The sequence below is a fragment of the Microchirus variegatus genome (assembly GCF_963457635.1).
Source record: "Microchirus variegatus genome assembly, chromosome: 4".
Taxonomy (NCBI): Eukaryota; Metazoa; Chordata; class Actinopteri; order Pleuronectiformes; family Soleidae; genus Microchirus; species Microchirus variegatus.
In genome coordinates, this window is record NC_139805.1 from 38,522,716 (window position 1) to 38,535,417 (window position 12,702).

Consider the following 12,702-nt stretch of genomic DNA (forward strand, 5'->3'; position numbering starts at 1 on the left):
CACACACACTCACACTAACACACACACACTCACTAACACACACTAACACACACACATTAACACACACTCACACACTAACACACACACACACACACACATTAACACACACTCACACACTAACACACACACACACACACTCAGTAACACACATTCACTAACTCACACACACACACACACACACACACACACACACAGTGTCTCACACACTCACACTTACACTTGCACACACACTCACTCTCACACACACAAACACACACTCTCTCACACACACACACACAGTGTCTCACACACAAACACACACACTCTCTCACACACACACAAACACACACACACAAACACACACTCTCTCTCTCACACACACACAAACACACACTCTCTCTCACACACACACACACAGACACACACACAGCTCAGTGTTTCCTGACAGTTAGCCAGCCGTTGGCTCACAGCTGGCACAGACCCCGCCCCCTTTCTCTCATACGTGCTGTGATTGGCTCAGAGCAGGTTCAGATTCAGGGGGCGTGTCTTTTCTCTGGAAAAACAGCATTTCTATAAATATATAAGTGTGTGAGTCATAGAGGGTTAGACTCCGCCCCCAACCACACACACACACACACACACACAGTAAACACATGGATCTCATTTTATATTAAATGGAAAAAATGCAACTAATTAAAATTACAGAAGACTCAGCAACATATTCATGTTCCTGGGTTTAACCCTGGAGTTAAATATTCATGTTCCTGGGTTTAACCCTGGAGTTAAATATTCATGTTCCTGGGTTTAACCATGGTGTTAAATATTCATGTTCCTGGGTGTAAACCTGGAGTTAAATATTCATGTTCCTGGGTTTAACCCTGGAGTTAAATATTCATGTTCCTGGGTTTAAACCTGGAGTTAAATGTTCATGTTCCTGGGTTTAAACCTGGAGTCAAATATTCATGTTCCTGAGTTTAACCCTGGAGTTAAATATTCATGTTCCTGGGTTTAACCATGGAGTTAAATATTCATGTTCCTGGGTTTAACCATGGAGTTAAATATTCATGTTCCTGGGTTTAAACCTGGAGTTAAATATTCATGTTCCTGGGTTTAAACCTGGAGTCAAATATTCATGTTCCTGAGTTTAACCCTGGAGTTAAATATTCATGTTCCTGGGTTTAACCATGGAGTTAAATATTCATGTTCCTGGGTTTAAACCTGGAGTTAAATATTCACGTTCCTGGGTTTAAACCTGGAGTTAAATATTCATGTTCCTGGGTTTAAACTTGGAGTTAAATGTTCATGTTCCTGGGTTTAAACTTGGAGTTAAATATTCATGTTCCTGGGTTTAAACCTGGAGTTAAATATTCATGTTCCTGGGTTTAAACCTGGAGTCAAATATTCATGTTCCTGAGTTTAACCCTGGAGTTAAATATTCATGTTCCTGGGTTTAACCATGGAGTTAAATATTCATGTTCCTGGGTTTAAACCTGGAGTTAAATATTCATGTTCCTGGGTTTAAACCTGGAGTTAAATATTCATGTTCCTGGGTTTAAACCTGGAGTTAAATGTTCATGTTCCTGGGTTTAAACTTGGAGTTAAATATTCATGTTCCTGGGTTTAAACTTGGAGTTAAATATTCATGTTCCTGGGTTTAAACTTGGAGTTAAATATTCATGTTCCTGGGTTTAAACTTGGAGTTAAATATTCATGTTCCTGGGTTTAAACCTGGAGTTAAATATTCATGTTCCTGGGTTTAAACTTGGAGTTAAATATTCATGTTCCTGGGTTTAAACTTGGAGTTAAATATTCATGTTCCTGGGTTTAAACTTGGAGTTAAATATTCAGTGCTCACAGGTCAGGGGTCAGACCTGTGATGATGTCACATGTGTGGGGGCGTGTCCTGTAGAGTTATATGATGAGCAGTGAAGTGTCAGTCAGTCGTGATGATGTCGTCCTCTGTCGTCTTCGTCCTCGTCTTCCTCTGCTCTGGTGAGTCTGAGGCTTTTATTCTGAAAAGGTTTATTGTGAAAATTTACAATTTTAAAGACACAAAGTCCGAGTTTAAGAAGATGATTTAATATTAAGATAATAAATATAAAATAATATCAATCGATCAAATGTATTAAAAATATAAATATATATTTATAAGTATATGCGTACATATTTATTTTTAATAAAAATAATAATAATGAATATAGATTATTCTCCACTTTATGAACACATGAAAATGAATAAGTTAATCCTTGTTTTGTGGCTTTTTCAGTTTATTTATATTTTACTTTGTGTCCAAGGGTTTTGTGGGCGGAGCCAAGCTGTCGCGCCGTCTCCGCCCACTGTCCAGGTGAAAGTCGGGGATGACGTCACACTGCAGTGCCCCCTGCTGGTCAACGCCTCCTCCTCCTCCGTCAGCTGGTACAGAAAGTGGTCAGGGCGCCGCCCTCAGCTCCTCCTCTCTGTGGCCACGCCCCCCGACGGCCCTGCTGTCACTCACGCCGCTAAAGTGTTAGCATCAGCAGGCGGAGCTCTGAGGCTGCGACGCGTCGACTTCAGCGACTCAGCAGTTTATTACTGCGCCGTCAACGATGACTCACAGGAAGTGATGTCACAGCTCAGGTCATTAACATCTTTATAGAGAAATAACATATTTGATAGCTATGTTAGCATCACGACCAGTTAGCAGCAGCTACGTGAGCAGCAGCTACGTTAGCATCACGGCCAGTTAGCAGCAGCTACGTTAGCATCACGCCCAGTTAGCAGCAGCTATGTTAGCCTTGTTGCTAAGCTCGCTGCTAACTTGGTAAATGATCCTGATTAATGATATCATTATAATCTCCACTAGGGGGCAGTGTTTAGTCAGAAAAGTGCATCATTTTCATTGAAACAAAAACATTTCATTAACTATCGTCTGTTTTCTCGTGAACGATAAAGTTTCTGTCAAATCAATAAAAACAAGACAAACATGTTTTCACTTCAACTGTTTCCTGTTTTTCTGACGATCCGTTAGTTTTTCTGCTTCAACAGTTTCCTGTTTCCATGGTAACACACACTCTCACACACACACACACACACACACACTCACACACTCACACACACACGTGTCAGTGACAGTTGGAGACTTCAGTTTTCATGATGAAGACGACGCTGACCTTCATCGTCCTGCTGGGGTTAGAACTGCTGCTCTGTTTGTTTGTTTGTTGTTTGTTTCTTTGTTTGTTGTTGTTACTTTGTTTGTTGTTGTTTCTTTGTTTTCTTTGTTTGTTGTTTGTTTCTTTGTTTGTTGTTGTTTCTTTGTTTTCTTTGTTGTTTGTTTCTTTGTTTGTTGTTTCTTTGTTGTTGTTTCTTTTTTTTTCTTTGTTTGTTGTTTGTTTGTTGTTTTTTGTTTTCTTTGTTTGTTGTTTTCTTTCTTTGTTTGTTTCTTTGTTTGTTGTTTCTTGGTTTGTTGTTTGTTTATTTCTTTGTTGTTGTTGTTTCTTTGTTGTTTCTTTGTTTGTTGTTGTTTCTTTTGCTGTTTGTTGTTGTTACTTTGTTTGATGTTTCTTTTGTAGTGTTTGTTTCTTTGTTGTTTCTTTGTTTGTTGTTGTTTGTTTGCTGTTGTTTCTTTGTTTTTTTCTTTTGTAGTTTGTTTCTTTGTCATTTGTTTGTTGTTGTTTGTTTGCTGTTGTTTCTTTGTTTGTTGTTTATTTTGTTTTTTTTCTTTTCTTGTTTGTTTGTTGTTTGTTGCAATGTTTGTTGTTGTTTCTTTGTTTGTTGTTGTTGTGTGATCAGTGTGTCCTCTGTCCTCTCAGATGTGGACGTGTGTGGACATTTGTCTCATTCAGTGAAGGAATTCGTCTGCTGGTCCTCGCTGATGAAGATCATCATCATCATCATCACAAAAGAACAGGTTCTTCTTCATGTTTATGATCATCAATAATCAACGTTATCAATAATCAACGTTATCAATAATCAACGTTATCAATAATCAGGAAGTCATTCATCCTCTTAACTTTCATTTCAATCAATGCTTTCTTTCTGAGCTGAGAGCACCCCCTGCTGTTCATCTCAGTGTTAAACTGAAGTTTGTAAACCACTCACTCTCTCACACCAAAGTCACTCACTCTCTCACACCAAAGTCACTCACTCTCACACCATAGTCACTCACTCTCACACACTAAAGTCACTCACTCTCACACCATAGTCACTCACTCTCACACACTAAAGTCACTCACTCTCACACACCAAAGTCACTCACTCTCTCACACCAAAGTCACTCACTCTCTCACACTAAAGTCACTCACTCTCTCACACCAAAGTCACTCACTCTCCCACACCAAAGTCACTCACTCTCTCACACCAAAGTCACTCACTCTCTCACACCAAAGTCACTGGTTTTCTCTATGGACTTTGGTGTGGGAGAGTGAGTGGTTTACAGACACTGAGATAAAGACATGATCATCTCAGCAGCAGGGGGCGCACACAGCACAGTTAGTGTGAAAATGAGTAAATGTGTGTGTGGCTCCGCCCCCTCAGGTGAGCCGCCTGGCTCCGCCCCCTCAGACGAGCCGTCTGTCCACCTGTTCTCGGCCGTTCGTCGGCCTCGGGATTCAAACTCGCAGCTGCTCGTGTGTCTCGTCTCAGGCCTGACGCGTCCTCGGCAGGACGTCCTGTGGTGGCTGGACGACACGCTGGTGACATCACAGGGGTCAGTGATGAGGTCAGAGGAGGGCGGGGCCTACAGCGCCCTCTCAGTGTGGGAGGTGTCAGCAGCAGAGGGGACGTCCTCCTACTGGTGTGGGACGGCGGTGGACGGACGCGTCCACAGACGCAGGTGGACGTCCTCAGAGGAATGTGATGATGATGATGGTGGCGCCCCCTGCTGTTTGTTTGTGTGAATAAACGCTGATCAGAGCGACGTGGTCATTTTTTACTGAGCCGGCCACCAGGGGGCGACAGAGTCAGGAGTCAGTTCAGTTTGAATGAAATCAGAACATGCACTTGTTTTTATTTACTCATCCAACACAAAACAAACAAATCCTTACACGTTAGCCCCGCCCCTCAGGCCCCGCCCCCGCCCCTCAGGACCATAAATAGAGTTGAAATATTCATGTTTGTACAGAAGATTATAGATTTAAACCATAGACCTGATCTGTCACTGCCACGTCTCCACCAGCAGAGGGCGCTGTCTGTGTGTGTGTGTGTGTGTTCCACTGTGTTTAAAGGGTCAAAGGTCGCTGTGTTTGTCCATGTTCTGGTTCTGGTCTCCTCTGAATCAGAACCTGGACTGAACCACAAACGGTAAGCAGCAGTTAGCACCTGCTTCATTAGCATCATGATTAGCATTAGAGACTCCGCCCACAACCATGTAAGTTGGCAGTAATGATGTGTTCTCACTTTTTTTTTTACATGTGGCAGGAATTCAGTTGCATTAGCTTAGCATTAGCATCTGGACGGAGAGCAGGAGCAGACACAGTCATGTGACGTGTTAGCATTAGCATCTGGACGGAGAGTGGACGCCGGTACAGTCATGTGACGTGTTAGCATTAGTGACGCTGGTACAGTCATGTGACGTGTTAGCATTAGCATCTCGGCAGAGAGCAGATGCAGGTACAGTCATGTGATGTGTTAGCATTAGCGTCTCGGCGGAGAGCAGATGCAGGTACTGTCATGGGACGTGTTAGCATTAGCGTCTGGACGGAGAGCAGACGCAGATACAGTCATGTGACGTGTTAGCATTAGCGTCTGGACGGATAGTAGACGCCGGTACAGTCATGTGACGTGTTAGCATTAGAATCTCGGCGGAGAGCAGACGCAGATACAGTCATGTGACGTGTTAGCATTAGTGACGCCGGTACAGTCATGTGACGTGTTAGCATTAGCGTCTGGATGGAGAGCAGATGCCGGTACAGTCATGTGACTGAGGTGGAAGTGCACACACACACAGTTAACTAACCTTTACCCTGATGAGTTAGAGTTAACTAACCCTAACTAACCCTTAGTTAACTCCTGATGACGACACTAACTCTGTCATCATCAGAGTAGAATAAAAAAAGTTTCACACTTTGTCCTTCACTCATCAGCTGAGCTCTGTCTCCACGTCCTCCTCATGTCCTCATGTCCTCATGTCCCAATTGACCAGAATCTCATAAAAATACAATCAGTGAAGAAGCCTCTGTCTCTCAGTGCAGAGACAGAAGTGTCCACCAGGTGGAGTCAGTTCAGTAAACAAAGATGTTTTTGTTTTTTTGTTCTTTTTAAATCAACAAACATAGAAAATCATGAAAATGTTTTTTTCACCAACGTTCAGTGATTTATGTTGAACAGCCACAAGGGGGCGCTGCACTTAAGAGGTGGATTTATGTTTGTGTGTCATACTCTGCGCATGCCCTGTTAGTATACTATGTTAGCAGGTTCTGTTAGCATACTATGTTATCAGGCTCTGTTAGCATACTATGTTAGCAGGTTCTGTTAGCATACTATGTTAGCATGCCCTGTTAGCATACTATGTTAGCAGGTTCTGTTAGCATGCCCTGTTAGCATACTCTGATAGCAGGTTATGTTAGCAGGCTCTGTTATCATACTATGTAAGCAGGCTCTGTTAGCCTACTATTTTAGCAGGTTTCTGTTAACATACTCTGTTAGCATACTATGTTTGCAGGTTCTGTTAGCATACTCTGATAGCAGGTTATGTTAGCAGGCTCTGTTATCACACTATGTTAGCATACTATGTTAGCAGGTTCTGTTAGCATACTATGTTAGCAGGTTCTGTTAGCATACTATGTTAGCATGCCCTGTTAGCATACTATGTTAACAGGTTCTGTTAGCATGCCCTGTTAGCATACTCTGATAGCAGGTTATGTTAGCAGGCTCTGTTATCATACTATGTTAGCAGGCTCTGTTAGCCTACTATTTTAGCAGGTTTCTGTTAACATACTCTGTTAGCATACTATGTTTGCAGGTTCTGTTAGCATACTCTGATAGCAGGTTATGTTAGCAGGCTCTGTTATCACACTATGTTAGCAGGTTCTGTTAGCATACTATGTTAGCAGGTTCTGTTAGCATACTATGTTATCAGGCTCTGTTAGCATACTATGTTGTCAGGCTCTGTTAGCATACTATGTTAGCAGGTTCTGTTAGCAGGCTCTGTTAGCATACTTTGTTAGCATGCCCTGTTAGCATACTCTGATAGCAGGTTATGTTAGCAGGCTCTGTTATCATACTATGTTAGCAGGCTCTGTTAGCCTACTATTTTAGCAGGTTTCTGTTAACATACTCTGTTAGCATACTATGTTTGCAGGTTCTGTTAGCATACTCTGATAGCAGGTTATGTTAGCAGGCTCTGTTATCACACTATGTTAGCATACTATGTTAGCAGGTTCTGTTAGCATACTATGGTAGCAGGCTCTGGTAGCATACTATGTTAGCAGGCTCTGTTAGCATACTATGTTAGCAGGTTCTGTTAGCATGCCCTGTTAGTATACTATGTTAGCATACTCTGATAGCAGGTTATGTTAGCAGGCTCTGTTATCATACTATGTTAGCAGGTTCTGTTAGCATACTCTGTTAGCAGGTTCTGTTAGCATACTCTGTTAGCACATGTGAGACAAACAACAACCCTGCAGCTCAGCTGTTAGCATGCTAACAACAGCTGATGCTACAGGTAAACAAACACTTTAGTTTAAGATGCTTAAGTGAAAAGTCAAGGTTTTAGTTTTGCGTCAAACTGAGGCTTCTCTGTTTGTCAGGTGATCACTGACAGTGGGCCGTCTTACTGGCTGGCTCCGCCCCTGCTGTGAAGCCATTACTGAGGCTGTTTGGACTGGGGGGCGTGGCTTCACGTCTGGAGGCGGGCTCGACGACTGAGTGACTCTTCTGCGGTGGGCGGGGCTGAAGCGGCTTCACTTTGGGGATGACGGACATTTGACGCAAACCCTCAGCTCGCAGTGGAGGTCTGGTGGGGGCGGGGCATGTGGGGGCGGGGCCTGCGGGGGCGGGGTCAGAGGGGTGTGCTTTAGGGCTGCGGGTAGGGGAGGGGCTCGGGACGCTCTGGTCATCGGGCTTTGATTCGTCGTTCTGTGGCAGATGATCAGAGGGTGTGGCCTCTTTATCGGAGAGGGCGGGGCCTGTAGACTCAGGAGGCGGGTCTTGCTGCATGCTGCTCTGCCTGGAAGCTCCTGAGCCTGGAATCTCACAGCTGTCGGTACGACGCCGAGAACCTTCATGCATCCGACTGGTGGCAACAACAGCCTTCATCGCAGCCTACACACACACACACACACACACACACACACACACACATTCTTGTACTTGCTGCATACTGAGGACCGGGTTCCTGACAAAGTTAGGACCAGCATTTCCACTTTATAAATCAACACAATTACAAATATCTACTTCATGAATGACACATACAAAGAACTACTGGTTGCAGTACCATAAAATGTCTGCAGGTGGAGCCCCATAGCAAAAAGGGCTGGAAAACTTTTTAGATTTTTTTTAATTTTTGGTCCAAAATTTTACAAAAACATCATATTTATACGATGTCGTCCAAAATTTGAAAAAATCTTTAACAAAAAAACTTTGGTCCAAAATTTGACAAATTGAGTATAACATGTTATTGCAACCTAAGGAAGTGATTTCAATGAAAACAAAGTGAGGACCGGCCAAAATGTCCTCACTCTGTCAAAATGACCTCACTTTGTTGGTTAATAACCCTCACTGGTCCTCAGTATGCCGCAAGTACAAGAACACACACACACACACACACACACACAGACACAGACACACACACACACACACACACAGACATTTATTGTCAGTTAATTAAATTAAAAGTTTCTTCATCAAAGTGTACTTAGCTTACAGCTAGCCTTTGCTAATGCTAATTCTTTAATTAAATTAAACTTTATCTACAGCTAACAGAAGCTAAAGCTGTAGCATTAGCTACTGTAGCTGCTTTAGTAGCGCTAGTACGAGTCAAACAGCAGTTGTGGTTGTTTTGACAGCTAGCGTAGCTTGTAGCGTAGCTTGTGGCATAGCTTGTGGTGTAACTTGTAGCATAGCTTGTAGCATAGCTTGTAGCGTAGCTTGTCTGGACCTTGAGTTTCCGTCGTGCGTTGAATTCCTGTAGTTTCCTCTGCGTTGTGTCCATGTGAGAGAAACGAGCAGCTTTACCCAAAACCCACGAGTGAAGAAGAGCTTCATGAACACTGAGACGCTTCAGAGGATCCAAGACTATCAGCTTACTGACCTGAGACAAGAGGACATGAGGTCAGAGGACATGAGGACATGAGGACAGAAGACATGAGGAAAGAGGACAAGAGAACATTAGGACAGAAGACATGAGGACATGAGAACATGAGGACAAGAGAACATGAGGACATGAGGACATGAGGACACAGGACATGAGAACATAAGAACATAAGAACATGAGAACATGAGGACATGAGGACAAGAGGAAAAAGAGGACAGAGGACAGGTCCACAGAGGACATGAGGACAGTGGACTCACTAAGTCTTTGGCGTTGACAGAGACATCGTCCCACCATGGAGACACAAAGTCATAATCACAGTTGAGGATACGAGTGAACATGTACTGATCTCCTCTGGGGTCGAAGAAGGGCTCGAAACCACACAGTCTACAGGAAGTAGAACAGACACAGTGTCACAATAAAAGCACAGGAAGTACATCAGTCACAGTGTTAGAATAAAAGCACAGGAAGTAGATCAGTCACAGTGTCACAATAAAAGCACAGGAAGTCCATCAGTCACAGTGTCACAATAAAAGCACAGGAAGTAGATCGGTCACAGTGTCAAAATAAAAGCACAGGAAGTACATCAGTCACAGTGTCACAATAAAAGCACAGGAAGTAGATCAGTCACAGTGTCACAATAAAAGCACAGGAAGTAGATCAGTCACAGTGTCACAATAAAAGCACAGGAAGTAGATCAGTCACAGTGTCACAATAAAAGCACAGGAAGTAGATTTGTCACAATAAAAGCACAGGAAGTAGATCAGTCACAGTGTCACAATAAAAGCGCCTTTAAATAATTTATCATGAAAAAAAACTCTTAGATTTAACAAAAACAAGCAAACGTGTGTGTGTGTGTGAGAGCGTGTGTGTGTGTGTGTGTGTGTGTGTGTGTGTGTGAGAGAGTGTGTGTGTGTGTGACTCACAGGATGTACAGGATGACGCCCACTGACCACATGTCCACTTCAGGACCGTAAGCGTTTCCTCTCAGAATCTCTGGAGCTGCAGACAGGAAACAGAAAAGATGGTGAGTGTAAACTCCCACAGAGCAGCAGGTCCTTAAACACATCATGACATCATCACATGACATCATCACATGACATCATCACATGACATCATCACATGACATCATCACACTGACCACAGTAACCTGGTGTCCCGCACACTGTCTTCATCGTCACCTGATCATCAATGATCTTTGAAAGACCAAAGTCAGCTGAAACACAAACATCTTCATCATCATCATCATCATCACCATCATCATCATCATCACCATCTTCATCACCATCATTATCTTCATCATCATCATCATCATCATGGTCACCATCATCATCATCACCATCACCATCATCATCTTCATCATCATCATCACCATCATCATCTTCATCACCATCACCATGATCATCACCATCATCATCCTCATCACCATCACCATTATCACCATCATCATCATCTTCATCATCATCATCATCCTCATCACCATCACCATCATCATCCTCATCACCATCATCCTCATCATCATCATCACCATCATCCTCATCTTCATCATCATCACCATCACCATCATCATCATCATCATCACCATCATCCTCATCTTCATCATCATCACCATCATCATCATCACCATCACCATCACCATCATCCTCATCCTCATCATCATCATCATCATCATCTTCCTCACCTATCTTCAGTGAAGCGTCCAGTGATAGATCAGCGTACAGAAGATTCTCAGGTTTAAGATCACGATGAACTACACCGTTCTCATGTAGGTACTGAAACACACACACACACACACACACACACACAAACACACACAGACACACACAGACACACACACACACACACAGACACACACACACACAGTAACAGAGAGAAACAGGCGTATGTCTTTCTGAGTTAAATGTTGGCCTGTGTGTGTGTGTGTGTGTGTGTGTGTGTGTGTGTGTGTGTTAATCCTCTCTGGTTTTAATCTCTCCAGCATCAGGTTTGAAGCTGTTGTTACATAAGAGACCTAACCACTGTAACTAACCACTGTAACTAACCACTGTAACTAACCACTGTAACTAACTGTAACTAACCACTGTAACTAACCACTGTAACTAACCACTGTAACTAACTGTAACTAACCACTGTAACTAACCACTGTAACTAACTGTAACTAACCACTGTAACTAACCACTGTAACTAACCACTGTAACTAACCACTGTAACTAACCACTGTAACCACTGTGACTAGTAATATTAGTCATAGTTAGTAAGAGTTAGTCAAAGTTAGTAAGAGTTAGTCATGTTAGTAATAGTTAGTCAGAGTTAGTCATAGTAAGTCATAGTTAGTCATAGTTAGTCATTGTTAGTAAGAGTTAGTCATAGTAAGTAATAGTTAGTCATAGTTAGTCATAGTAAGTCATAGTTAGTCATAGTAAGTCATAGTAGGTCATAGTAATAGTTAGTCATAGTAAGTCATAGTTAGTAATAGTAAGTCATAGTAAGTAATAGTTAGTCATAGTAATAGTTAGTCATAGTTAGTAATAGTTAGTCATAGTAATAGTAAGTCATAGTTAGTCATAATTACTAATAGTTAGTAATAGTTAGTCATAGTTTGTAATAGTTAGTCATAGTAATAGTTAGTCATAGTTAGTCATAGTTAGTAATAATTAGTCATAGTTACTCATAGTAATAGTTAGTCATAGTAATAGTTAGTCATAGTTAGTAATAATTAGTAATAGTTAGTAATAACTAGAAATAGTTAGTCATAGTTAGTCATATAATAGTGAGTCATAGTTAGTCATAGTAATAGTTAGTAATAATTAGTAAAAGTTAGTCATAGTTAGTAATAGTTAGTCATAGTTAGTAATAATTAGTCATAATTAGTCATAGTCAGTAATAGTTAGTCATAGTTAGTAATAGTTAGTCATGGTTAGTAATAGTTAGTCATAGTAATAGTTAGTAATAGTTAGTAATAGTTAATCATAGTAATAGTTAGTCATAGTTAATCATAGTAATAGTTAGTCATAGTTAGTAATAATTAGTAATAGTTAGTCATAATTAGTCATAGTTAGTCATAATTAGTCATAGTCAGTAATAGTTAGTCATAGTTAGTAATAGTTAGTCATAGTAATAGTTAGTCATAGTTAGTAATAGTAATAGTTAATCATAGTAATAGTTAGTAATAATAAGTAATAGTTAGTCATAGTTAGTAATAACTAGTAATAGTTAGTCATAGTTAGTCAAAGTAATAGTTAGTAATAGTTAGTAATAGTTAGTCATAGTAATAATTAGTAATAGTTAGTCATAGTTAGTCATAGTTAGTAATAATTAGTAATAGTTAGTCATAATTAGTCATAGTTAGTCATAATTAGTCATGGTCAGTAATAGTTAGTCATAGTTAGTAAAAGTTAGTAATAGTTAGTCATAGTAATAATTAGTCATAGTTAGTCATAGTTAGTAATAGTTAGTCATAGTAATAATTAGTCATAGTTAGTAATAGTTAGTCATAG

The 12,702-nt window shown here is 41.1% G+C and overlaps 1 protein-coding gene across 1 annotated transcript in view; it reads right to left on the reverse strand.

The window, feature by feature from the left end:
* Positions 1 to 5,033: 5,033 nt before the first annotated feature.
* The window catches only part of LOC310925844 (calcium/calmodulin-dependent protein kinase type IV-like), an 11,790-nt gene continuing 4,121 nt past the window's right edge, over positions 5,034 to 12,702 (reverse strand). Inside the window, exons 6-11 of the mRNA XM_083887878.1 lie at positions 10,887 to 10,977; positions 10,347 to 10,421; positions 10,132 to 10,207; positions 9,466 to 9,592; positions 9,053 to 9,205; positions 5,034 to 8,217 (exon numbers count right to left, since the gene is read on the reverse strand). Of these exons, the coding sequence (XP_083744004.1) occupies positions 7,708 to 8,217; positions 9,053 to 9,205; positions 9,466 to 9,592; positions 10,132 to 10,207; positions 10,347 to 10,421; positions 10,887 to 10,977 (1,032 nt within the window). The 3' untranslated portion in view covers positions 5,034 to 7,707. The remainder of the gene's footprint in view (positions 8,218 to 9,052; positions 9,206 to 9,465; positions 9,593 to 10,131; positions 10,208 to 10,346; positions 10,422 to 10,886; positions 10,978 to 12,702) is intronic.